At 44.3% G+C, this 27,541-nt stretch overlaps 1 protein-coding gene across 1 annotated transcript in view; it reads right to left on the bottom strand.

Annotated features, from left to right (window-relative positions):
• MAK16 (MAK16 homolog) overlaps window positions 1–27,541 on the bottom strand; it is a 109,916-nt gene that overhangs the window by 73,067 nt on the left and 9,308 nt on the right. The window contains exons 2-3 of the mRNA XM_086943770.1: window positions 9,692–9,741; window positions 9,074–9,183 (exon numbers count right to left, since the gene is read on the bottom strand). Coding sequence (XP_086799896.1) covers window positions 9,074–9,183; window positions 9,692–9,741 — 160 coding nt within the window. The remainder of the gene's footprint in view (window positions 1–9,073; window positions 9,184–9,691; window positions 9,742–27,541) is intronic.

The raw sequence follows: 27,541 nt of genomic DNA, 5'->3' as shown, positions 1-27,541 counted from the left end.
AATGCGTACAGCTCCAACTGACGAAACACATTGATCAGTTTGACCTCCTCAACACTCAATCAGGCTTCAGAGCAGGGAACAGTACTGAAACCGCTATGACAAACATAATTGAGGACGCCCTCCAAATCCTAGATCATAACGACACCTGCCTCCTCATCCTACTTGATCTCTCCTCAGCATTTGACACCGTCAAACATGAGAATCTACTTGAGCTGTTAAACACCAGAATGGGTCTATCAGGGACTGTTCTCAAGTGGTTCACTTCCTTTCTACATAATCGGTCTCAAAAGTTCAAGATCAACAACGTGCTATCCCCATCCGTGCCTGTTACATTAGGCGTCCCACAAGGATCTTCCCTATCCCCAACGTTGTTCAATCTAGTCATGGAACCACTCACCACTTTGTTACAAGCATCTAATGTACACTTTCACATGTACGCCGATGACACTCAACTCTATCTCAAACTACAATCCCCGGAAGACATCAAACTTCTAAACTCTACGCTCAGAAACACCGAATCATGGTTGGCCGATAATCACCTCAAACTAAATGCTCTGAAAACTGAGTTCCTTCTGATCTCACCTCCTACGACAATCTTCACCACCCAAACCTGGCTCAAGCACCTAACTGCACTCAATGTCCAACCTACTATCGTGGACTCCGCTAAATCCTTAGGCATCACACTTGACACCAATCTCAACATGCAGCAGCATATCAGCAAAGCAACTAAGGGAGCTAATTTCCAAATCAACACTTTGAGGAAACTTAAACCCTTCCTCCCAGCTAAGGACTTCCAGACTGCAGTACAAGCCCTAGTCATACCTCGCATAGACTACGGAATCGTCGCTCTCAGCGGACTCCCCCGATCAACAACCGCTCCCCTAAGAGCCTCCTTGAACTCTGCAGCGAGACTTATCACTGGATCAAAAAAACATTCGCATATTTCCCCCCCGACTTAAAATCCCTGAACTGGCTGCCTTTCGAAGCCAGGATACAGCTGAAAATCGCTTGTATGACTCACATGGCTGTACACCACAACTCACCTAACTACCTCACTCAAAAGCTGACTATATCAGGGGGCTCGAGATCCACCAGAAGCACAAAAAATCTCCTCCTGAAACCGCAAAGATTTCGGAAGGAAAAAACTTATAAACGATCCTTCTCTGGAATGGCACCCAGGATCTGGAACGCTCTCCCTCCCGAAACAAGGATTATCTCCTCCACTGCTTTGTTTAAGGAAGAAGTAAAAGCCATCCTTATGGCTAAATTCACTTGAACTCTTTTTTGGATTTATCGAACACACTGTACTGACTTTGTATTACTTGCTTATTTGATTGTCTAACTGTACTTTTTGTTTTATCTGATTGCCATCCTATTTTGCTCCTCACTTACTAACTACTACTATTTTGTACCCAAAAGTTTGTTTAACCACTCCCTTGTTTCCCTTACCCCTCCTTTTCTGTAAAGCGCTCTGATATCTGCAAAGATCTTGTTCGCCCTATATAAAACTTTGAAAATAAAATAAAACAATAAAATATCCTCTTAAATAGAAATATTTGTACACATGGTGCCAGCAAAAAGACGTTAATTTGGTCTCCTGCCAAAATGAGGCAGTACTGCCTTACCTGCTGCAGCTGGGCAAGTGTGGACTTCAGCTCTCCCAGATTAAAGCACGCTTGTCAGCTATTATAGTGTAAGGAAAGTACCCATCTCAGAGAATTTTTTATGATCTCAGACATTAAGAACTTCTTAGGACAGAATAACGTTTTCCCTTAAATTTCGAAACCTTCGCTTCTTTAGGAGCTCGATGTGACACTGTCAAAATTCTAAAACCTATTTGAGCCAACACAAAGGTTTCTTGCAGCATCATTCATTGGTACAACTTTAATTGCTTCTACCTACGTGTGTAGAATTAGGGATCTGTAAACCCTTTCTGAATTGCAAACAAACACGCAATACTCCATCTTTATTCAGTAGTAGGAGTATTTCACTTAAATCAGTCTATCTCCGTTCCAGTAGTCTTTAAAAACCCAGTCACCTTGGAAAAGACTTAACATACTCTAGAGACATAAGTGTCCAAAATGTTTTACTTTGACAAGGCTGAGGACATTAGGAACAATTCTCAAGTATTTGTAAACTATTGCTTCGTACAGATGGATATAGGACCCTCCATTTCGCAAAAGATTGGTAACTCAACACTAAATAAGAGACAGTTAGCAAGTCAATCGTTCTCATCAAAACCTAAATCTCATTTGAGGAGGGGTAAGACAGCTACAACTACCTGGTTATGTAATGTCCCCATGTCAGATATTTGGAAGACTGAAGTGAAAGTTGTTCACACTTCTACAAAGCAATATTGTTAAGACACAGATGCTAGAAAAAAAAAATCAATAGTTGATCAGGCTATCAAGAAAAACCTGTTCATGAAGAGTACAAATAGTTTTCTCTACATTACCAAATACTTCAATTTTCATCTCCTTTTTCAGGTGTCTTCAAGCCTCGGAATACTGAGATAAGATTGCTATTCTACTCTAATGTTAATGACCATCAATGAAGAACTTACGATGCAGAAGTCAAAGTTACTTACTTGTAATGCTAGTTCTGCCACATAGGAACCTTCATAAAATTCATAAATAAGCTCACTTCTCCCCTGTTTGAAGCAACCAGAATGTAATATCTGAAGTTTAGATTTCCCAAGAATTTTCAATGATGATGCTATCAAAAGTAATGGTGCTCTTAAGTAACTGCCAGTACAGGGCATGATGGGATTGGGAAGCTGCTGGCTCCTTAAAAGAGCAGTGCATTTGGATGTTTTTCCAATATGTAGCACATTTTACAAGATTTTTTGTGTACATTGTGCTAGTTAAGCTGAAGGGCTATTTCATGATGTTATGTTAATATGTTTCTTATAGAACGCACGTTCACCAATGGTCTTGGCGCTTAAAAACAAACTGAACAGGATTTAAATTAAGATTAATTGCTTTCATAAACCTGTTTGACTAGTCAAGTCTTTAAAGATTTGCACAAAAGACAAGCATTGGAAATGCAATAGGGCTCGCATTAGGAAAGTTTGAGCTATTGGTCTTATAAATGATTTTTTTTAATTTAGGTGTTATTTTTGTAAATTGCTAAATTAATAGCTTTGCCATTTACAATGCCAATAGTTATAACTTTCGCGACACCGATCGCATTTCTAATGCAATATGTGTTGCATTTACGTGACTTAGATGTATTGATATTACAAATAACAATGGCTTTTAATTTTTTAAAATAATTAATACTTAACCCCATGCGCGCTACGCGTTTTCCCGCTGTGCGCTGACTTTTTTTAAATCCTGCGGTTCATGACGAGCTCAGCTCGTCATGAGCGTACGACAGGCGTAACTCATGACGAGCTGAGCTCGTCATGAGCGTCAAAGGGGTTAAATAAAAGTTATTGTAATTTATAATGGCAATAGCTTAAACTTTTGTAAATAACTTTTGTGAAGATTATGTTCAGTGCATAATATTGTGACGAAAATCCAAGAACAGAAGTGAAATAGTAACATCTTTTTGTGACATGTGTAATAAAGCTTGAAACCTTGAGAGAACATATTTGAACCAGCTGTTGTTGAATGGTTGCACAGATTGATGGTGTGGTGGCGCGGAGTGATGTTGTGGTGGCGACGAGTGATGCTGTGGTGTTCAGTGCTGCTGTGGTAGCGCATAGTGATGTTGAGGTGCCCCTGAGTGATGCTGCTGAGTGATGCTGTTGTGATGCGATAGATAGAGTAAGGGCGATAGATAGAGGGAGAGCGATAGATAGATAGATAGAGGGAGGGCGATAGATAGATCGATAGATAGATGGAGATAGATGGAGATAGATAGATAGATAGATAGATAGATAGATAGATAGATAGATAGAGTGAGGGCGATAGATAGATAGAGTGAGTGCGATAGATAGATAGAGTGAGGGCAATAGATAGATAGAGGGAGGGCGATAGATAGAGGGAGGGCGATATAGACAGATAAGGTGAGGGCGATAGATAGACAGATAGAGTGAGGGCGATAGATAGATAGAGTGAGGGCAATCGATAGAGTGGGTGCAACTTTTCTGAACTTCGCTTGAACCCCACTAGTGTGTGACTGGAACGCAGGAAAGACCCTGTATTTAGCTGGTGGAATAGAAACATGCGTTAGTATGCCTTAGTGTGGTGACACCACTTCTATCCCACCTGCCCACCCCCTTATCTACTCTTTAAACCCATTGACTCAAGAGAAAGAAAGAAAGAGAGAAAGGGAAAGAAAGAAAGAATGGGAAGGGGAAAGAAAGGGAAAGGAAAAAAGAGAGCAGGAAAGGGAAATAAAGAAAGAGAAAGAAAGAAATAAAAAGAAAGACATAGGGAAAGAGAAACTAAGAAAGAGAGAAAGAAAGAGAGAGAAGAGAGAAAGAAAGAGAGAAAGAAAGAAAGAGAAAGAAAGAGAGAAAGAAAGAAAGAAGGAGAGAAAGAAAGAAAGAAAGAAAGAAAGAGAGAAAGAATGAAAGAAGGAGAAAAAGAAAGAAAGAAAGAAAGAAAGAAAAACAGAGAAAGGGAAAGACAGAAAGAAAGAAACAAATAGAAAGAAAGAAAAAGAAAGAAAGAGAGAAAAAGAATGGAAGGAAGGAAGGAAATGGAAGGAAGAAAGAAAAAGGAAGGAAGAAAGGAAGAAAGAAAGACAGACATTGGTGTGGTAACTAGTATGTGCTGAGTGACCGAGAACTTAGATGTCTGGTAAAACAGACACCCACGTGGGCAGCTGGGCCGACCTGGTTTCTGTACACAGAGCTCAGGGGAACAGCCTCAGCAGACTCCAGGTTTCACTGAGGGCATTTCAAAGTGCCAGACTGCATTTTAACTTGGGCTGACGTCATTTCAATTGAAAGGCAGGCATTCGGGGAGGAGCTTGTCTCCTCGCTCTACAAATTACTAAGTGACTCTACCAACAAGTCGAAACAAGCAAAAGAAGACCTCAAACACACTTACAGTCACATATCACATCCTAAACAAAAACACGAACACACACACCAATGGAGGTCACCACAGATACCTGAAAACAAACACTTTCTTTCGAAGAGAGACAAGTATACATATACGCATACACAAAAAGTTAGACCGGGATACATACTTATGAGCACAAGCTTGACCTAAAAAACCTGTAAATATGTTGTGTGTCTGCAGCATTGATGACGCTGTAAGTTCACAGTACCTCTGCGCCACAAAATAAAATGTCTCCTGTACTTCTAAGACTGTTTTCATTTTGCGCCTGGTGCACATGAAAGAGCACACAAAAACACATCAATAAACTTTTGTACACAGCAGAGTTGAACAGTTTCTAATTGTGTACTTTGATCCAACTGAATACTGTTTTCTGAAAAGAGGCCTTTGACGTTATGCAAAAGGGCTCCTGAAAAAGCATATTTCACTAAAGTGCCCAAATTCTAAATCGGTCCCTCCGCTGCTCTAACCATGATCACCAGCCGGCACCGAGGCTTTAACTGCGTGCGTGAAGCACACTGTGTGATTCGTTTAACCTGTCATTCTTTCATGCACTTATTTATTTGTAGGTGTTTGTTAGTTGATTCACTCATGCATTCAAAACGCTTTTCTGTCAACAGCTTTGCGTGCACTGAAGCGCTTGAGTTGAGAGTCGTGCGCAATACAAGACCAGTGTTTTACAATCCTGGCTACCCCACTCGATCAAAGTGTGTGATCCCTGGTAAATCACCTCATGTCCTTGATTTCGCTTTTCTGTCAACAGCTTTGCGTGCACTGAAGCGCTTGAGTTAAGAGTCGTGCGGCTGTTGAACAGAGCATTTACCATGCCCCTCAGCATGAAAATAATTTAAAAATACATTAAAGCTGTTGCTGTTCTTAAAGTTAAAGTGGCGGCCATCAGTATGAAAATAATTAGAAACTAAGGGAAGAATAGGGAGAGTAAGGGGAGACGCACAAAATAATTTAAAAATACATTAAAGCTGTTGCTGTGCTTAAAGTTAAAGTGGCGGCCATCAGTATGAAAATAATTAGAAACGAAGGGAAGAATAGGGAGAGTAAGGGGAGACGCACAAAATAATTTAAAAATACATTAAAGCTGTTGCTGTGCTTAACGTTAAAGCAGCGGCCATCAGTATGAAAATAATTAGATAGTAGGGGAGAGTAAGGGGAGACGCACGGGGAGCAGCAGCCTTTGATGTGCCGGCCGGCCGTGGGCAGTGAATAATTAGGGGAGGAGATATGCCAGAGCTCACGCTGGGGACAGCTTGTGGGAGGGAGGCTGGTGGCTTTGATGCTGTGCACGAGCTTTTTCGCGGGCACAGCATCAAATCGCCCCTTTGGGTAAGCTCTGGATAGGCCATAATATGTCTCGACATCTGCAATGCTTGCGCATTGGCAGAGGTCGAGCCCTAAAAAACGGAAATCCCTTTCATGGTGGAGTTTTTCCGACAAGGAGTTCTAGATCATGGAGGCCACAGCTGAAAAATTCAGACCGTCAGGCCTGCATTCCCGACATTTAACCACATGGCTGCTGGGCGTTTCCCCCCCCTGTGCTGGAAAATGCCATTTTAGTGGCACCATGACGAGCTCAGCTCGTCATCAGCACACGACACCCGTGGGTGATGACGAGCTGAGCTCGTCATCAGCATTGAAAGGGTTAAACAACAGTGGTACGAATTGCATGTTTTGATCACAAGTTAGGTATTGGGTTATATTTCTTGATTTTTTTCTGCCAAAAATGTAGGGGCTGTCCTATTCAGACTTTTAAACACCGGGCAACACATCTTAAACTGTATGCATTCCTTTATGGAAGCCGGAATGTCAGCCTAGATGCCTAATTTTAAACGACTTGAAGTTATTGCCAGGTAACGTTAAGCAATCCTACGTAGACCAGGTTTGTGTAGTCAAGTTGTGACATGATGGCAACGCTCAGTTTCCGCGCCTCAGTGGATAGTAGAGGTGCAATTTCACTCTACGTTTTAAAACAAAATGAGCATTTTGACACTACAGTGCCGACCTGAAAATGCAATGTGAGGTTTCCATCAGTCAGAACCCCAATCAATTATGATTTAATTTTCTTCATTGGATGTTATTTTCCAAAGGAGAAAAACACTTGAACTCCGGATAGCGAGCCTTACATGGACTGCAATGCATGGGTGAAATTTTAAAAAGGTGAGGTTTTTGTATTTTAACCATTACTGAACTGTGTATATGTATTGCAAATGGTGTTCCAGGGCCACCCCCTTAGGTCGGACAGTTCAAACGATTATGCCTCCAATGATCTCTATGATGCCGAGCTAGATTTACAAGTTATGAGATTTCCCATTTCTCTGCCTGTAGTTGGTGAAACAAACAAATCCCGTTTGAGGTCCAGAGACAATGCTGCTATAGTACCAACTGAAGTAAACAAAAAAAAGCGATGGGTGCAATGCTTAAATTAATCTCTGCCACTGGTAATTCTTTTAGCTGCACCCCAGTCCATGTTTTTTTTTGCCCGCCAAATTAGACTCAACCACATGAAAATCAGTTTTGGTCCTCTTTAATTGGAACAGTTAGGCCCAACTACGAAGCTGGGTTCTCTCTCCGAACAGGAACACAAGTAACCCAAGACCAGTTTCACCCTAGTTGGACCACTTCAGTTGAGCGGACCTTGGTTCCAGTGATCACAGGACCCATGTCTGGGCATACCTGTTACATTTAGGGCGTTGCTTCGATATAAATAAAAAGCGATGGGTGGAATGCTCGAAATAATCTCAGTCACTGGTAATTACTGTGAGCCAGATCCCCGACCATCGTTTTTTGGCCGACCACTGAATGTATGCCCAGAAGAGTGTCTAGTTTTCACTGTGCCACTGGAAAAAGCAGCACTCTACTGAAGGGCTCCAAGTTGGGCGAAACCAGTCTTAATTTGCTAGTGTTCACATTAAGAGAGGATCTGGCTTGGCAGTTCAGGCAGGACTGTTCTTAGTGGAGCAAGTGTGTGCATAACATCGGAAGAATATAAGGAGGGTAGTTGCAAACGGAAGAAATTCTAACAAAATAGTTAAAAAATTATATATCGCTTTTAATTTGTATAATCAGTTAAAATCAGCAAAAAATACACAGAAAATTCATATAACATTTAAACACATTTCCATTTCAAAATAAAATCATTACAGAAAAAGGGGAAAAGGAAAGTTATAACAACAATGTATTATACAGTCACTTAAAATTACACAAAAAAGGGGGGTGGCAATTAATATTCAATATTCGAATATTAATTGCCACCCCCCTTTTTTGTGTAATTTTAAGTGACTGTATAATACATTGTTGTTATAACTTTCCTTTTCCCCTTTTTCTGTAATGATTTTATTTTGAAATGGAAATGTGTTTAAATGTTATATGAATTTTCTGTGTATTTTTTGCTGATTTTAACTGATTATACAAATTAAAAGCGATATATAATTTTTTAACTATTTTGTTAGAATTTCTTCCGTTTGCAACTACCCTCCTTATATTCTTCCGATGTTATGCACACGTTTGTCTTTCCCTGAAGTGTAAGCTATTATATCTAATCAGGGGGTCCTTGCTACTTACACTTAGTGGAGCAAGGCCAATCATCATTTGCATGGCTGGGTCTAATCTGAGGTGGCATGATACATAACAAAACAATGGACTGCAATGCTGTCCTGAGTAATTACAAGAAACAGATTAATTTGAGCATTCAAACTATCACATTTTGTTGAATACAGCACTATAGTGCCAACAGCGGAAGCTATATGCACTAGTGCAGAATACGCTGAAGTTACATTACCTTCAGATACAGAGGGATAACAGAAATACCAAAAATTCCGTCAAACATTAATAGCTCCTCAAAAATGTAATCTACCTTTAAAATGGGCAACTTCAGCAGAAGGAAATAATAAACTGATATTAAGTGCAAACTGCCTTTTTCTAGGCAAAGTGTTCCCAGAACTCGGTCTAGGGCAGTGCTTTGTCTGTCAGGGTAGCCGCCTCTACTGGTGCTTGATAATAAACAAAAACGTATTTCCAATTATGGGTCAGATTGATGCAGTTACCTCGTTCTTCTTTTATTGTAGCATACTGACTGTTGGCCAAGGGACAAGAGGAACGGTTACACTGGCCAGTCAAGTTATATTCATTGCGGCAAAAGTTCTGTGTCTTTGTCCTAAAAAGCAAAAGATTTCCTGTCAGTATGAGTGAAAACGAAGCAGGTCAAAGAAGCTTCCAAAATCTGAAGCACAATAAAACCCCCAAGTCATATCTTTCTTATAAGTGGAATATGTCAAAGGATTTGAGCAATGCAGATCCCTTTAAACAGTAAAGAGCACTAAATTCTCACTAGAGTCAAACACACTATGAAGGCAAGCACAGATAAAACGTACTGTAGTTGGAATAGGATTGCCAATACACATGCACGAGAAGAATCGGACCATTGAAACTAAAGTGGCTACTAGTAACATTCAACCGTATAAATATGTTAACTGAACAGCCTGAGAAGCGTTAAGAAAACAATAACATTTACACATGATCGATAACAAGATAATCAGCACGTCTAGCCCGAGGATCATAGAAAGGTTAACTAGTAACTAGGACAAATAGGTGGAGCAAAATGTGCTTCCAGTGAGACTCAAATGCATATAAACTGTTCACTAAAACAATTAAATAGTACTTACTTGATTTTGAATGAACAGAACTGTTTGTTACCCAGAATGTCCCAAATTACCTGAAAAAGGGTAAAAATTGAAAAGAATTAGATTTGACGGTTTTGTTCAAAAGCAATTTTTGCTTCATACCTACAGAACAAAAATAAATTCTTGTTGCTAGCATTTATATGCAAACTCATTTTTGTGGTTGATGCCATACGTGCACCATTTTCAGTTGACAGATCCCAGATGTCATGAGTCACACTGCGCTACAATACATACCATATTCAAAAATACTTTATTTAGACAATGAAATCTGTCAAAGTGTATTAGTACCAAGTAAAATCAAAATTATAGCTATTGTAAACAAAGTGGAGTTCTTCACTCCATCCGCACCACTTTAGATAAACTAGAATCGGACATCAAGCGCAATTTATCCTAGCCCTGAGACTCTAGCTCGTCTGCGTGAAAAACATTCGGAGTTCACTGAGGAGGCCGACAGAGAACTCTTTCCTTGGCAGAGAGGCCCGGGCTCACCGCTTCGGAGAGGTCGATCGGCCTGGCAAGACCTTGGCCAACCTCCTTTGTCCTCCCTGAGCTGCATCATATGTCACGGCGCTTCGGGACGGCGGTCCTACTAGAACCACCTTCCCTGAGGAAATTAAGTCGCGCTTCATGGCTTATTACACGCAACTCTACTCCGTGGGCTCCACCCCTTCGCGCAAGGACTTCGATCAATATTTTGACACCCTCACACTTGTCTGGCTCGAAGACTAACATCGTAAATTTTTAGATGCCGCATCTGGCCGCCATGTACAATGATTCCTTTGACAATGGCCTCCTCCCGCCATCGCTCCGTGAGGCGATGATCACGCTTCTTGGAATTTGGAATTGGATTTATAGAGCGCATAGCTACCCTTGGGCATCCCAGCGCTAAGAGGACATAGTTTATTCCAAAAGGGGTCAGTGCAGGAAGGTATTTAGGGAAAGAGCCAGGTTTTTAGTTTTTTTCGGAAGGATAGTAGATTCTGCTCACTCCTCATGGCTAGTGGGAGAGAGTTCCAGTGTTTTGGCGCGTTGTAGGCGACCCTGCGGCCGCCAGATCTTGCCTTTTTTATTCTAGGGATGGAGGCCAGGGCAAGTGATTCAGATCTTAGGCGTTTGTTAGATTTGTGTGGTTTCATCAGGAATCTGAGTATTGGGGGGCCCTTATCATGCAGGATTTTGTGCGCTATACAGAGCGTCTTGAATGTGATGCGCTCCTTCACTGGGAGCCAGTGTAGGCTTTTGAGGGCCGGTTTCGCCGAGCTCCGTGCCTTGGTGCCCGTGAGGACTCTAGCTGCGGCGTTTTGGGCCACCTGAAGTTTTTGAATGACTGATGCAGGGGCTCCCAAGTACAGGATGTTACCGTAATCTAGTCTTGAGTTGATCAGTCCCTGCATCAGTAACTTCCTGGAATGGTAAGGGATCAGGTGGAGGATCTTGCGGGCCATACGGATTAGGCCAAAGCAGGTCCCTGATGTTTTCCTGGCCTGGGTTTTGAAGTTTAGGTCCTGGTCAAGCCAGATACCTAGACTTTTAACTTCGGTTTTGGGAGTAGGGTAGGTGCCCATGCAGGGTGGCCAAGAAAGGTTTGCGGGTAATTTGTTTTGATTGCCCAGAAGGAGGATCTCGGATTTATCGCCGTTGAGCTTAAGTCTAGAGTCCGACATCCATTGTGAGATCCCTTCGAGACAACTGGCGAGGTTTCCTAAGCTAGTGTCTGAGTGGTTGATGGACACCACCAGCTGGGTGTCATCAGCGTACATCACTGTCTTGACACCAAAAGGAGTGATAATGTTTTCGAGGGGAGACATATAAACATTAAAAAGTGTGGGGCTGAGCGAGGAGCCCTGGGGGACCCCACACTGCATGGTCAGGGGTTTGGACGTGGAAAAGCCGTCTGAGACCTGGAATGATCTTCCCTCGAGGAAGGATTTAATCCACGCGAGGGCTGAGTCAGTGATTCCTACTTGACTCAGCCGGTGGACCAAGATGGAGTGGTCCACCGTGTCGAAGGCGGCACTAAGATCGAGGAGGATCACTGCCACTGATCCTCCTGCGTCTATGATGGCTCTCGCCTCTTCGACAACTGCAAGCAGGGCGGTGTCGGTGCCTTGCCCCGGTCTGAAGCCGGTCTGGGAGTCACGTAATAAGTGGTTGGACTCCAAAAAGGAGGATAGCTGTTGGTTAGCTATTCGTTCACTCAAAAAACAATGGAGCTTAGAGGGAATACGGAAAGGGTCGCCCTCCACTCACAGTCAATAATATACAATGAGACCCAATCCAAATGGCGAGTAAATCTATCAGTGACATATGGGGGGTCCAATACATCCCACTCCCCACTACTCTCTTATCCACATTATAATGAGATAATGCACTGTACTCTGCCCTGTTTAAAATATCTGTTCTCCAAGACAACCCAACAGAGCAAAGCTCTCAGAGTGACCCCAATCTTGGTTGTTCACAACAGTCCACACTACACATTGGACCTTATTCTAAATAGAGAAAAAATGTGCGAGAAGCAAGTGACCCCTCACGGAAACACCACCAAGCGGGGTAACTGGTATGCAATTTCCAGACAGGCCCCTGTCTCATCATCGGTGGTCACTCGCTCCTCGGGAAAATAAAGGTGATAGAAAAGAAGACGTGTCCAAAACAAACAACATATAAAAGTGCTACAGTGAAGTGCAGAAAATTCTGCTAGTGGCAAACACACACAAACATAATGATAGAGTGCCTAAAACCACACACAACACACCAATCCCTTATCCACTTTTATTCGTAGGGTGGTGATTGCGTGCTCTTAAGTATTAAAAAGGCTGGTAGCTAGTCATGCATACCATTACCTACAGTGCCGACATGTTTCACTGCTGTATAGCGTAGAGCAGTTTCATCAGGGCTGCACTCAAGTGCTGCCACTTCACTCTTTTTTTGGACACTCAGTTCTGTAACGTGCTGTCAATGGAGAACAGGTACGTAGTTAAAAACATGTAGACTCAGGCTGGCCAGAGGTATACTCTGAAGGTATGTACCAAGTGGTAGTGTGAGGAATATTTACCCAGGAGCAGCAAAGCTTTGCATACCAGCCACTCCGGTATCAAACTGGGACCCTAGATACTCCAAGCGTGAGTGTGCCCCTTGATTTGTTATAAAACTATTATATCTGCAAAATGGAAGAAACAAATACAAAGTTGTAATTTTCCATGTGCTGTTATGCCATGTAGCACCTGATGGAAAATACAACTATACTCGAGAAAGAGCAACAAGTGACATGCTTAACGCTGCTATTACACACTGCTGACAAAGGTTGTTCTAACTAGTGCAGTTCCATCACTAGGGTGCCAGTTGTAAATACCATGGTGCAGCGCACCCATCTTAGCGACCCCCACGTCAACAATAATGCAGCCAAAGCAAACTGGGACTTAACAGTCACGATCATGACCAACTTCCAAATGAACCTGTGAGGCTACGCGGGGCCGGCGGGCTCGAGCAAATGACATTTAACCCAAGGAGCGAAAATCGATAGCATACTTCCCTGGCGCTAGATTAGAATCCGTCTCACCGTGACGATCTGGGAAGGTGCCTTTCCTCAGCCGTGTCGGACGCCCGCGCCAGGATCACTGAAGAGCGCTGCGCCGGTGCGACCACGCCCCTTCGCGTCACATCACGTGATCGCGACTCCATGCGTGGCGGCCATCTTAGCCTAGTCAATGGGCTATAGCGATATATACTGGTACATCCCTATGTAGTGGGCAAGATGCTATACCACTGCAACGCTGCCCTGGTAACTGTACTGGGTATTGAAACTGGGAGGGTAGGGACATATAGATGTCAGAACTTCACCCCCATGTGTAAAAAGTGAAAAGGGACACACTGATTACTTCACCATTGCAACGCTGCCCTGACAGATGTGCTAGGTATTGAAACTAGGAGGGCAGGGACATAATGCTCCTAAATGTCAGAACTTCTCCCCCATCTGTAGAAAGTGAAAAAAGTGAAAAAGGACAAGCTGGTTACTTCAAATAGTCATCAAGCCAGTGAATGATATGATGGATATAGACCAGTCACCATAGATCAAATTGTATGCAATTCACCCCCTTGAGCCCATTGGAAGTCATGTAATGTGATGAGATCCAAAGTCACTCCAGAGTAACACAGAGTCAGGGAGAGTTGTGCTGGATAGGACCTGACCCTCAAGGGGTATCAAATATGGGGAGTCTAGGTTCTGGGCACAGGGAGGGCTACTGTACATGGAACCACTCATTGATTCGACTGGGAGATAGTGAACCCAAGTTTGGCCAGGATGCATGACCCCAAAGCATGGAAGGGGTCCCAGTGTGGAGCAACATAAGACCCAGGATCACAGTTTAATCCTGTTCCATTCAATGATTTCGTTGAGCCCAACCCTATCAGTTTTCTCATTATAGATCCAGCGCGATTCTTTAGTCAACAAGATCTCATCAATGTTCTGGGGAGAGCCTGTGATCTTCTCAAGCACTGTCCACTGAAAGGTGCGTTTTTCAGTAGAGCAGTGCTGAACAAGCTTTGTTGTTAATTTACCTGCTCTTATTGTGCTAAGATGTTCCTGTATGCGCACTTTGATCTTGCGTGAAGTCAGACCTATATACTGCAATCCACACTGGCACGTTAACCTGTATACCACTTGTGTGGAATTACAGTTGCTAAACTGATTTTGAAACCACTCCTTCCCTGATGTGAGACTCACACTTTTGCTTTTCTTGGTAAGTGGACATACAGAGCATGTCCCACACGGAAAGTGGCCTTTGGGTACAGTAGAATTGTGGTCGGTTGGTGCCCGGGGGGCCCTTGAGTGTACCAGTCTATCCTTCAAATTGGTCGCCCTCTTAAATGCAAATCTCGGAGGTGGCATACGGAACTCGCTGTTAGACAGGATGGACCAATGCTTCCGGATGGACTGGCGGATTTTGGTGGCCATAGGGTCAAACGTCATGACCACAGGTATACAGTCGTCCCTTTTCTTGGTAGCCTTTTCTAGAAGGGCACTCCTGGGGGTGTTAAGAGCTCTCTTTTTGGCTTGTTTTACTACCTTCATAGGGTAGTTCCTATTGCTCAACTTAGAGGTCAAAACTTCAGATTGTTCCAAGAAGGTGCTGGTGTTAGAACAGTTACGTCTATACCTCAGGAACTGCCCTACAGGCAAGTTGTCCCTCAAAGCTCTTGGGTGAAAGGAATCATACGAGAGCAAGGAATTCCTGTCTGTGGGTTTTTGATGTACACAGGTGTTAATGGTGCCCATACTGTATTCAATATCGAGGTCAAGGTATACTGCTTTGTGTCTGTCATATGTCCAGGTGAACTTAAGGTTCTCATCTTGTGCATTCAGCCAGTTAAGGAATTCCAACAGGTGTTCCTCCGTTCCTGACCAGATGCAGAACACGTCATCTATATATCTCTTCCAGAGCCGGATCTGGCTCTGGAAGGGGTTGTTGTTATGATAGATGACGTGCTCCTCGAATTGTCCCACATAGATACAAGCTATGCTGGGTGCCATAGTAGCCCCCATCGAGGTGCCAGACACCTGAAGATAGAGCTGATCTTTGTAGCAGAAGTAGTTCTTGGTAAGGGCTAACTCTATACACTGCAGCACGAATGTCTGTGTAGTGTCATAGAACCATTCCTGGTCACCCAGGGCGCGGGCCGCTGCCACCAGCGCCGCGTCCTGGGGAATGCAAGTGTACAAGGATTCGATGTCAATGGTGACAAAGAATTCATTAGCCGGGTCATAATGGATGTCTTCAAGTACCTTTAAGATGTCCGTCGTGTCTTTGACAAAGGACTTTTGGGTGACTACAGATTCTCTGAGAAAGTAATCTGCATATTGAGATAGCGGTTCCAGAACCGATTGAATACCTGCCACAATAGGGCGACCCGGAGGTGGACGAGTGGGCTTATGGATCTTTGGGAGGATGTAAAAAGACGGAGTCCTAGGGCTGGTATTAACAAGGAACTCCGCCTCTTTAACCGAAATCCATTTTCTTTCTTTAGCGACCCCAACCATGTCGCGAATGGTTTTTGACAATTCTTCCACCGGATCTTTTTTAAGTGGTACATAATTGGTCCTGACACTCAGGAGGCGTAGTACTTCGGCCTCGTAATCAGTGGTATTAAGAAGGACAATAGCACCGCCCTTGTCTGAACAACCAAGATTGGGGTCACTCTGAGAGCTTTGCTCTGTTGGGTTGTCTTGGAGAACAGATATTTTAAACAGGGCAGAGTACAGTGCATTATCTCATTATAATGTGGATAAGAGAGTAGTGGGGAGTGGGATGTATTGGACCCCCCATATGTCACTGATAGATTTACTCGCCATTTGGATTGGGTCTCATTGTATATTATTAGCTATTCGTTCAGCCACTTTACTGATCCCAGGTAGGAGTGAAATCGGCCTGAAGTTGGAGGGGTCCGATGGGTCTAGGTGAGGTTTTTTTCAGGAGGGCTTTGACAGTAGCCTTTTTCCAGTTGGCTGGAACGGCGCCCTTCCTAAAGGAGGCGTTTATTAGATTGGTGAAGGGTTGAGCTACAATAGGGGCGACCAGTTTCAGCTTGCTGATGGGAGCAGGATCAGCGGGTGAGCCACTTTTTACAGTTTGCAGGGTGTCTAAAAATGTCTCCGTGGAGATCTGGTTAAAGGCTCGCAAGTACGGAGCCTCCGGATGAAGGGGAGGTGAAATGGAATGGAGGGAAGCGGAGGGTGCGGGAAGTGAAGTAAGTATTTTATCAATTTTTGCGGAGAAGAAGTTGGCCATTTGATTGCATCTCACGCCTTCGGGGTCTGTGGGGGGTCCTGGATTTTGGTGAGGAGCCGTACTATCCGGTAAGTTTCCTTCGCGGAGTTAGCCGCTGCAGCAATCTTTCCTTCAAAGAAGGTGGCCTGAGTAGATTTAATTGTATTTTTGTAGAGCTTGATAGTGGCTCTGTATTCGTTTTTGGAGGCTGTGGACCAGGTTTTCCTCCAGGCGCGTTCTAGTTTTTTTACAGCTCTTTTTTAGGGTGCGGAGTTCCTGGGTGAACCAGGGAGATTTGGTCGTTTTGTTCCTGCTAGGCAGTTGTTTGAGTGGCAAAATGGTTTCTAAGGATTGATGGATCCAATCCTGTAGCTGAGTTTCTGCGATGGAAGGGTCATCGTCCAGGAGGGGGGAGGTGGAGGATAGAGCCTGAGCCCAGGCGTTGTTGTCCAGTTTTTTCCACGGGCGATCGGGGGGTTGGGGGGGAGGTTTACCAAGAGGCTTGGTGGATAGCAGTAGCTCGAAGGGGACCAAGAAGTTGTCTGACCATAGAATGGGGATGGGGGGCTTAGCTGTGAGACGCGGGAGGTTGGAGAACACGGGATCCAATAGATGCCCTTTGATGTGAGTGGGAAGGTCGTTAAGCAATTCGAGGCTGAGTGAGCCAAGGTCGGCTTTGAGATCCATCGCCGGTTTGCTGGAGGGGTCGTCGAGATGGAGATTTAAATCTCCCAATATCGTGAAATTCGGTGTTATACAGGCTAGGGAAGAGACAGAGTCAATGAGTGACTCGCTAAAGTGACGAATTGGTCCAGGGGGACGATAAACTAATAGTCCTAAAAGTGTGAGCGAGGGTGGACGACTCACTGAGAAGAAGATATTTTCGCAGTCAAGAATAGGACTGTCTCTGAATTGACATGAGAGGTAGTCTCTGTAAACGACAGCGATTCCTCCGCCTATGCCTTCGGGTCTGTTGTGGAATTTAATCAGGTATTTCGGTGGGAGTGACTGAACGATGTCTGGCTGTGATCCTGCTGTGAGCCATGTTTCCGTTAGGAATAAGATTTCAATATCGGAGTCTTTCAGGAGCAGATTAATTTCCGTTTGGTGCTTTGGGAGGGATCTGCAGTTTAGCAGGGCCATATTGAGGATGCTGGGTTTCAGCGTTGGCTCCGGGCTGAAACTGTACGAGCATGAGCGGCATCGAGAGTTCCCTTCAGCGAGTGAGATCGAGTTGCTGCAGGGGGGGGGGTTAGGGGGATTCGAAGTCCCAGCAAGGTGTCCCTGGAGTAAGTGATGGCCTGGGAAGGGCGAACCAGGGGTCCGGGCTCTGGGCGCGGTCTGGCGCGGACGGGCTTGCCTTAGGCGCGCCTTTGGCGCGCCTTCGGCGCGCAAACGGCGCTCCCGCTGCGCACGTCTGCTGCGCTTCCTGAATAGGCACATTTTAGTAGTGTGGGGGGGTGTGGTCAGCGAAGTGGGCGTGGCCTGAGTGCTCGACCAGGTGGCAGCAATTAGGCAATTTTCCCTACGTCAGCGCTAGGGTCCGCTGCGTGGGGGTGCTCAGGGAGATAGGCGAGTGAGTTAAAAACACACAGTTAACAAGTGACTCCAATTTTTAAAAGCAAAGCAATCTCCCGGCTTCCGCCTCAGGAGTAAACAGTCTTCTGGGCGCGTTCTTAATCAGCGTGCCTTTTGTACTGGATGCAGGGGGCGTGGTCAGCAGGTGGGCGTGGCCTGAGTGCTCGACCAGGTGGCAGCAATTAGGCAATTTTCCCTACGTCAGCGCTAGGGTCCGCTGCGTGGGGATGCTCAGGGAGATAGGCGAGTGAGTTAAAAACACACAGTTATCAAGTGACTCCAATTTTTAAAAGCAAAGCAATCTCCCGGCTTCCGCCTCAGGAGTAAACAAACAGTCTTCTTAAGCCAGACAAACCTTCTGATTGCCGCTGCTCCTATCGCACCCTCTCTTTAATTATTACAGACAATAAAATGTTCACAAAGTTGATAGCCTCACGTCTTCTTCTCCTCATGCCTCTCATCGCCCATTCTGACCAGTCCTGTTTCATTCCAGGCCGCGCCACATCCCATAACCTCGGGACCATATTCTCTGTCCATCAGATCAATCCTAGCCTCCCTGCAGTGGCTGCTCTTCCCGACATCACTAAGGCATTGGACACCCTAGAGTGAACCTTTTTACTCTATCTTCTACTGCGCCTTGGCTTCAGCAACATCTTTATTAGTAAGATTCTACTCCTATACACTCGCCCTTCCGCCCGCCTTCCGACAAACTGACAAATCTCAGATCCTATTCCGATTGAACAGGGTACCCAGCAGGGGTGCCCACTCTCCCCCATGCTCTTTGCAACTGCGGTGGAGCCTCTCGCAGCCAGACTCCGCAACACCACACTCAGAAGGGCATTGGTTACTCTGCCCGTTTGCTCTTGGTCTCCATGTATGCGGATGATATTACATTGAATGTCCACCACCCTCAAGGAAACCTCAGCCCCCTTGTGTGTGAGATAATAAGATTTGGTGGATTCTCCGGTATACAGGTGAATTGGAGTAAATCAGTGCTATTCCCTCTTACTGACGCCACCAAGCCCTTCACCCCGGACTTTCCTTTTATATGGGCTTCTGGCCCCACCCGCTATCTGGGTATTTGGTTGAGCAGGGACTTGGATGACCTTTGGAGGGCCAATTTTGGACGTGCTGTGGACTGGCTCGAGCCCAAAATACCTCATTGGAACCGGCTCCCCCTATCTCTTGCTGGTCATATAGCCATCGCCAAGATGGTTGTCCTCCCGAAATGTCTTTACCTCTTTTTGAATATCCCCATACCACTCACTGCCCATTTTTTTCATAAGATCTGCTCCCTGAATATAGCTCTTGTATGGGCTGGCAAACAACCCAGGATTGCATACGATATCCTTACTCTCCCCATGTCGGTTGGTGGCATGGGCGCCCCCTATTTCAAACGTTATGCCTTAAGTGCCCAGGGCAACTTTTTACATTTCTGGATTCACCCCACCCCTTACCAGCCGCACGTCGCAGTGAAAGTTGACCTTGCTACTCCTTGGCCACTGAAAACTGCCCTGTTTGCCCCGGCCAGTCGCCTGTGGGCTGAAGTGGACACGGTTGAGACCTTGCACTGGTCCCGGTTGGGACTACTGTATTTCTAACGCCGCAATGTTATCGGTTAATACTATGCCGATTGTACGTCACCCTGCCTTTCCTCCCTCCAACCATCTGGCATGTCTAAACATGCCGCCCGCCTGGGGCTGGAGACATTGACAGTGACACCTACTATTCTATCCCTGCTTCCTCTCCCCCTATGGACACATTGCTCTTTTATAAGCTGCAGGCCATCTCTAGGCAATTACATCCCACGTTCCCCCAGCCTCCCCCTTCGATGCCCACTCCTGACTTCAAATAATTCCTCCCCCCGAAGCTGGTGACCAAACTATATGCCCTTATGCTGTCGACTTCCTCTGTCTCCTCTGATCGCGCCTGGGTGGAGTGGGGCGAGGATCTTGGCATGGACATTTCCCAAGCCGACTGGCTATATTGCTGTAATCACACGAAGAAACTATCTCCCAACTATCGCCTACGTCTTATACACTTAACATACTTGCACAGGCTATACCGCACCCCTGTTCAGCTATATAAATTGGGACTCATGCCCGATCCACTGTAAACCCTGCTGGGCTTTTGTTAAGTTTTGCCCAGATGCCTGTCGCCAATTGGTCGCAATGCTGCTTGTCCTCGGAAGGGGGAGGGAGGGGAGGAAGGGACGTGTAGGCCAGCGCCTAAGTTCGCCCACTGGCTTGAGGATGCTTCGAGATGTCAGACACTACTATCTGAGTTCTGGGACCTTATGCCTGCTAGATCTCACCAACCGGACATATGGGGCCCCTAATAACATACCTTCACACCCGATCACACAGGAGCCATACTGCCTTTCCCGCGCTCCCCGCCGGCACTCTGCCTGTGGCCGGTGCTGGTCAGTAGTCTTTTCCTTCCCTTTACCCATTCTTCCCAGGCCGGACCTGCTCTTACCTCTGCAGTGCTGTCACCACATTATGCAACTATGTATTGTTTCCATGGTGCTATTGCCATGTTGTACAAAACAAAAATGTCTCTGTCCGATTGGTTCTCTTTATCGTAGACATGCTTTTTAAATGGCCTAACGTGTATGATGTTCTGATTTGATGCAAAATTGTAATTTGGTTATGTTGAATTTGTCAAAGGTTTTTGAAAACTTAAAAAAAATATATATAGCTATTGTCACGGTTTTTTGTAAGTGTTAATAATTTAGCAATACATACCATAATCACTTTAAATCCCCCAAAAATATCAGCAGTCTCTTTTCTCTGCGACACTTCTGAACTATAAACCTGTCTCCTTGCAACCGAACCAAGGTGCCACAAGTTTCCTGAGGTAATCACAAGTGTGCCTCCTCACCCTCTCTGTTACAGTTTCAGTGCCTGGTCCTTTTTCAGGCGCATCAGATTCTATATGCATCATGCTCCCTGCAACGGAGGTGATGAGCAACTTGTTCCCAGGTGACCTAAGTGAGATTTGACTACACTTGATTTGGATTAATGAATGCACATTATTATGAAGATTCATAAGTCATGTATGTGAGCATTCAGCTTTTTTCATCAAGACATATGACATTGAAATTTGGACTATATAAAAATTCTGGCTTGAAAGAAATTCCAACTACAACTGGATTATTTATAATATGTTTCCAACTGACACTCGGCTCTGCACCTATGACGGTGACCTCAAAAGAGGCTTGGCCTCAGGAGGAACATTGAAGTCGAAAGCAGGTTGGAATTGCAGATGAGCCTGTGATTCACATAGTCTCATCAAAAGGATCAACCTTGAAATGATGTTTCAATATCAACCTCGATCATTAAGGGAGGATCCGGTCAAATAAACAAGCACTGGCATTGCCAATAGGTCTCGCAGTAGGAAAGTTGGAGCTATTTGTTTTGTAAATGACATTTTATATTTATGTTTTGTGATTTACAATGCCAATACTTTTAACTTTAGCATATGTGACACTTTTAGCATTTGTAATGTCACATGTTTTGTATTGCCTTTACTTAGATGTATTGATATTACAATATAACATTGGCTTTTAATGTTTTTAATTAATTAATAATCGAATAAAAGTGATTGTATTTTTTAATGGCAATAGCTTAAACTTTTGTAAATAACTGTTGTGAAGATTATGTTCATTGACTAAAATCCAAGAACAGAAGTGAAATATTAACATTTTTTTGTGACATTTGCAATAAAGCTTCAAACATTGAGAGAACATATTTGAACCAGTGATGCTGTGGTAGTGCTGAGTGATGCTGTGGTGGTGCTGAGTGATGCTGTGGTGCCCCGGAGTGATGCTGGGGATGGAGCGATAGATAGATAGATTGCAATAGATAGACAGAGTCACGGCGATAGATAGATAGACAGTGAGGGCGATAGATAGATAGACAGTGAGGGCGATAGATAGAGTGAGGGCGATAGATAGATTGATAGAGAGTGAGTGCGATAGAGAGATAGAGTGAGGGCAATAGATAGATAGAGTGAGGGGAATAGATAGAGTGAGGGCGAAAGACGTGTGTGTTTGTGTGTGTGCGGTTGTGTGTGTGCGGTTGTGTGTGTAGTTGTTTGAGTGGTTGTATGTGTGAGTGGTTGTATGTGTGAGTGGTTGTATGCGTGGGTGGTTGTATGCGTGGGTGGTTGTATGCGTGGGTGGTTGTATGCGTGGGTGGTTGTATGCGTGGGTGGTTGTATGCGTGGGTGGTTGTATGCGTGGGTGGTTGTATGCGTGGGTGGTTGTATGCGTGGGTGGTTGTATGCGTGGGTGGTTGTATGCGTGGGTGGTTGTATGCGTGGGTGGTTGTATGCGTGGGTGGTTGTATGCGTGGGTGGTTGTATGCGTGGGTGGTTGTATGCGTGGGTGGTTGTATGCGTGGGTGGTTGTATGCGTGGGTGGTTGTATGCGTGGGTGGTTGTATGCGTGGGTGGTTGTATGCGTGGGTGGTTGTATGCGTGGGTGGTTGTATGCGTGGGTGGTTGTATGCGTGGGTGGTTGTATGCGTGGGTGGTTGTATGTAAGAGTGGTTGTATGTAAGAGTGGTTGTATGCAAGAGTGGTTGTATGCAAGAGTGGTTGTATGTGTGAGTGGTTGTATGTGTGAGTGGTTGTATGCGTGTATGGTGGTGGGGTAGGAAATTAAACAGCAATCGAGTTTTGCATGCGGTGACTGTTGCCATGTTTTCACCGTGCCCTTGTTTATCCCCTTACCACATTTACCCAGGAGTTCCGTTGGCTGTGCAATTTAAGGATATCCCTGCCAGTCTTGGCCCCCAGTAGCAGGGAGGAGAGCGAGCCGGACCGGTCGCGTGGCCCTGCTATGGACCCCCGTGTTATTCTTCGAGAGCAGCGCTGCTGATTGCCTCAGCAGACGGCCGGGTAATTATCTGCAGGTGGCGTTGCCTAAAGCGCTGCAAGCTGAAATGGAATTAGCTGCCAGCACCATTCGTAAACTACAGCAGGTCAGGACGAGGAGCAGGCTGTACTCGCTCACATCACAGCCACATTATCCTATTAGCGCGCGCTCCGTGTCCAGTCAAATCCCCGTCTGCAACATGATGGAGGCCCCCCCTTCGCAGCCGCCTGGTAAGTTTATCCTTCCACGTTATTCACCTCTTTTCCTCTTTGGCGACTGGTTGCTGAAAAAGCAACGGGCTTTTTTTTTTACTTGATTGGGGGGACGGTGTGTGGGCTCTTGATACTTTACCTGCAATACTCCGGGTCCTGGGAGATGCGCCAAGGGCAAAAATACACTCGGGCAATAACGCCTGTTGGATTATCGCGGGCCACCTTCCTCTCTGGTAGTCTGTACACCACACACACACACACACACACACACACGTCTGCACGGTTGACACTGCACATTGGTTTGCCCCCTTCGAATTCGGATTTTCAGAATACATTCTGGTAAAAGCAGGGTAGATTATACCACGCGCATATATTACACGCCTAGCAGGCAAGACCACCGACTGAATATTTTTATGTAAGAGCTTAAGAATTACTTGTCTGTATTTCTAAGAGAGGACACACTTGTAGTTTGTAAAATACGCTTCCACGGAGATGACAAGTGAAATATAGCATGTAAGGGTTCAGGCTGAATGTATCTTCAAGAAGTGATGTGGTGTTGTATGCTGAGATACTAACCATAATTAAAAAGAAGATGACCGGACAGCGAGTTGCGCATGGTGATAGAATAATATACATGTTTCCCCCAGGAGAATTTGTCAGAGGGCTGGAGGCGGTGTATGTTTATATGCTATTTTTGACCATTCGACTACTATAATACGACTGCTAAATATATACACCCCCCCCACACACACACACGCACACACACGCGCACACACACACACACACACACACACACATACATTGTTTATAGACGTTGTGGATTCAACAGCTTTTACGTCATTGTTTATCTTTGCTGAAATCTGTTAGGTAGCTTGAGATTCCTTGCTGCGTGTTACACATATGTTCTTGTTTCATCATAAACCGGAAGGTGATTGATACTATTGTAAAGGGCGTCCTCATCAATGGAGCAGATCGGTTCTTGTGATGCACTGGTTGGAATGGAACCACTGGGTGATTTACCGCTTTAGGGAGCCATGCAGAAACATTTCAGACCTGAACAGCAGTGTCTGGTAAGTGTCACACCGTGATCACACATACCATGAGCCATGAAGTAATCACAACACGGCCATACCAAACCTGATCAAACTTCAGCTTGAAAAGACCCAGCATAAGTAAAGCCTAACGTGAGAAGCGCCGGCATGAACACACTCCTGCACGAACAAAATTGTACGTGACACGAGCACGAACAGGCACCAGAATGAAAAACCCCAGCTTGGGAAACAAGAGCGGCCGGGAAACTGAAAGTACGGCCGGCCAGCCATGAATAATTAGGGGAGGAGAAGCCGCAGAGCACACGCTGGGAGAAGCCTTTGATGTGGTAGCGGCTGCGAAAAAATGCAAGGGAGGCTGATGCGCGTGCTTGTTTGGTCACGTGAACCGCGCCAAAAAGCCCTTGGTTTCACGAGTATTTTGAGCACTTGAATTCTCGCCATTTCCCATTCCTTCGGAATGGAAAAGGCGAGACCTAAAAAAAAATCCATCAATGGAGCTTCTGCATTGGGGAAAAGTAGATACTACCACACCAGCTGCTACTGAAAGAACAAGAGTTGATAAAAGACAGTGGAAAATAAACACCGACCAAGACAATGGCACATTCTCCACATCTCCTTAATCGAACACCTATCAACGTGACCTAGCTTTTCAAGAAGCAATTTCAGACGAAAGAATTGCATTTTCGGTGCAAGCCTTCAAAAACCAAACCTACAGTTTTTATTACGAGGAGCACTTCTGAGCAACAATCACCTTTACTTCCACTCCAGACAAGAATCTGATGGGAGAAAATGTAGAACAGAACAAGTAGGATGAGAGGAAAACAATGGTTCATACAATAACGAGCTGAACTGCTAGATGAGTGTTTAAATACTCATCTAATCAACATACTACCCCATGATCAGATGTCATCATTTCACACTGCTATTCAGACGGTCGCTTTTGATGACAGCATAAGCTTGAATATTTTCGGGAAATTTGCATTATGTCAAATTCCACTATAACACCCCATGTAATTACATGTTGTGCAGCATAATATTTAGCACGAACACCCTAAGCAAGCATAGCCGCTGTTCACAGAACCTGCTTTGTGTGTATTATTTCTTAGGGTAAAACATGCCTGTGCAAGGAAGAGTTTTAAGCTAAAATACTGCACCAAACGCAATTTGTATTATGTGTAATTTCAGATCATTTTCTCGAAATTCCATTCAATTACACAAATGCAAATCACAAGATTTACGTACAAACCAAGTGAAATACAAGTTAGAGGAGGAAACAATAACCTTTATGGAAAGCCTCATAAGAACAGAAGAAAAAAAACTATATTTATTGATGCTTAAAAAACACAGAATTCAAAACATGCCTGCAAATGCTTGATCAATAACCCCTACACTCGAGAAATATACTGCATCCAAGAACAAAAAGACCAGGTTTATGGCAGTTCCTACAGCTATAGGAGCATGGAAACTACATTAGACACAACAGGACACTGTGCTGCCAGAGATGATATGAAAAAAGAACTTGCAACTCACAAGCTTTACTCAGCATATAGGAAAGTCACCTTTGGGAAGAAATGCAAAAACCTATGCAACCAAACAATGAATCAGTGCATCTTCCATCCAATGAAGAAAGAAAGAACCAACAAGGATCATTCCATTGTCGGAACTTGTCATAAGTGTACCCAGTCTACTTTCGGTTTCCAAATGATGTGCACTGAGGCCTATTCAAGATTTGATACTTTTCAACAGGAATGCACAAAGAACACATTCAAATCGGGTGACATTTATGGTCAACATAAGCCTGCAGAATACATTAGACTTGAAGAATGAGTACTTCCACACACCAATGCACCCAGGGCATTGCCAATATACTCAAAATTTGCAATATGTTTCATACATTGCCAGTTCAAATACCACTCTTTTGGCATGTCACCACGAACAGTATCAACCAGATGTGTGGCAGTTTTGGCATCAAATCTACAGAGTTAATGTATTCATATTTAGTCTTACCTGGATGAATGCTTTGTAAAGGAGAACAACATCTCAGAAATGCCAAACCACTCAAAAGAGACAATCACTTTTCTGAACACCCTTTTGTTTAGAATTAATTTGAAGAAATTATATTTGCCACCAGTATAAATACAAACCGTCTTGGGGATCAGCTCTCAGTTCAGTAGTCTCAAGAAAACCCAACAACAGAATGTGTTTTGCCACATCAGAAATTGTTTTCTCTTTACCAACTTATCAAAACCTCGGCTATCAAGGAGTGTCCTGAAAATGGTAGTTGCATTTCATTAGTGCCCGATGCGAGTTTACAAATGTGCCCCCTACAAGAGTTCTTTGTAAGTCAATGGTGTTAAGTGATTGATGCCTGAAAGGATCTTATGGTGTCATCTAGAGTACAGCACGGACATCAGAGGTGGAACAAAAAGATTCTATTCTTAGCCTTTTGCAGACCTTCAGCCACTGGTAACCATTACAACAAATGCATCCTGGTGCAATTCACACTTGTAAGAACTGCAGTTTGACAGCCAAAATACAAGTAAAGACACCCGAAAGCATGTCAATTTACAGGAGCTGATGGCAGTGCTTTTGGGATTCATGATTTCCCAAGAAATACTATATAACAAATGAATGCTACTGTGCAGGGCAACATGACAACAATGCATTACAGTCGCAAAAGGGAGGCACGCACTCTTCAGCTGTCAATGATAACTGAAGATTTATCTTCTGGCACAACATCTTCTACCTTTGTGCAACAGTTTCACTCACACACCAAAATGGACATCAAGACAGATGTTCTCAACCAATTCTTTCACACTCAGAGGTGTCTTCAACAAGCAAATAAAAAGACCAAAGTTACACTGCCACAGAACCAGCCACTAAGGAATTCTCCGTGGATAGATTAGTTGGAACAATTGCTTGTGCAATTGACCATCTACATCTTGTACAATATAACATACACAAAATTAATCATATTTCTATGACAAGTGTCCACATTCCTCGAGCCTGGCCCTGCCAGCAATAAGTCCCCTGTCTTATGGAAATGTTTGTAGATAAATTACACAAGTTACTGAATCAAGCAGACTTGCTAGGGTAACACTGCATAAACATCTTACATACAAATTCACTGTACTAGAATCTACAAATCTGAGATCTTCCAATGGGGTTACTTGCAGCCTCCTAAATACTGCGAGGGTATTCTTAAAGTACAATATCTGACCACTACTGCAGGTTATGCATCAAAGTGGAAACATTTTGCAAACTACTACATTGCAATATGCGCTGGTCACTACAGGCATCAGTACAATACATCAAAGTATATATTTTTTATATTATAAAACTCAGGA

The sequence above is a fragment of the Lissotriton vulgaris genome, chromosome 11 (assembly GCF_964263255.1).
Source record: "Lissotriton vulgaris chromosome 11, aLisVul1.2, whole genome shotgun sequence".
NCBI classification, from domain to species: Eukaryota; Metazoa; Chordata; class Amphibia; order Caudata; family Salamandridae; genus Lissotriton; species Lissotriton vulgaris.
Note: the sequence above shows the minus strand (reverse complement) of the source record. Positions and strands in the feature narration are given on the sequence as shown.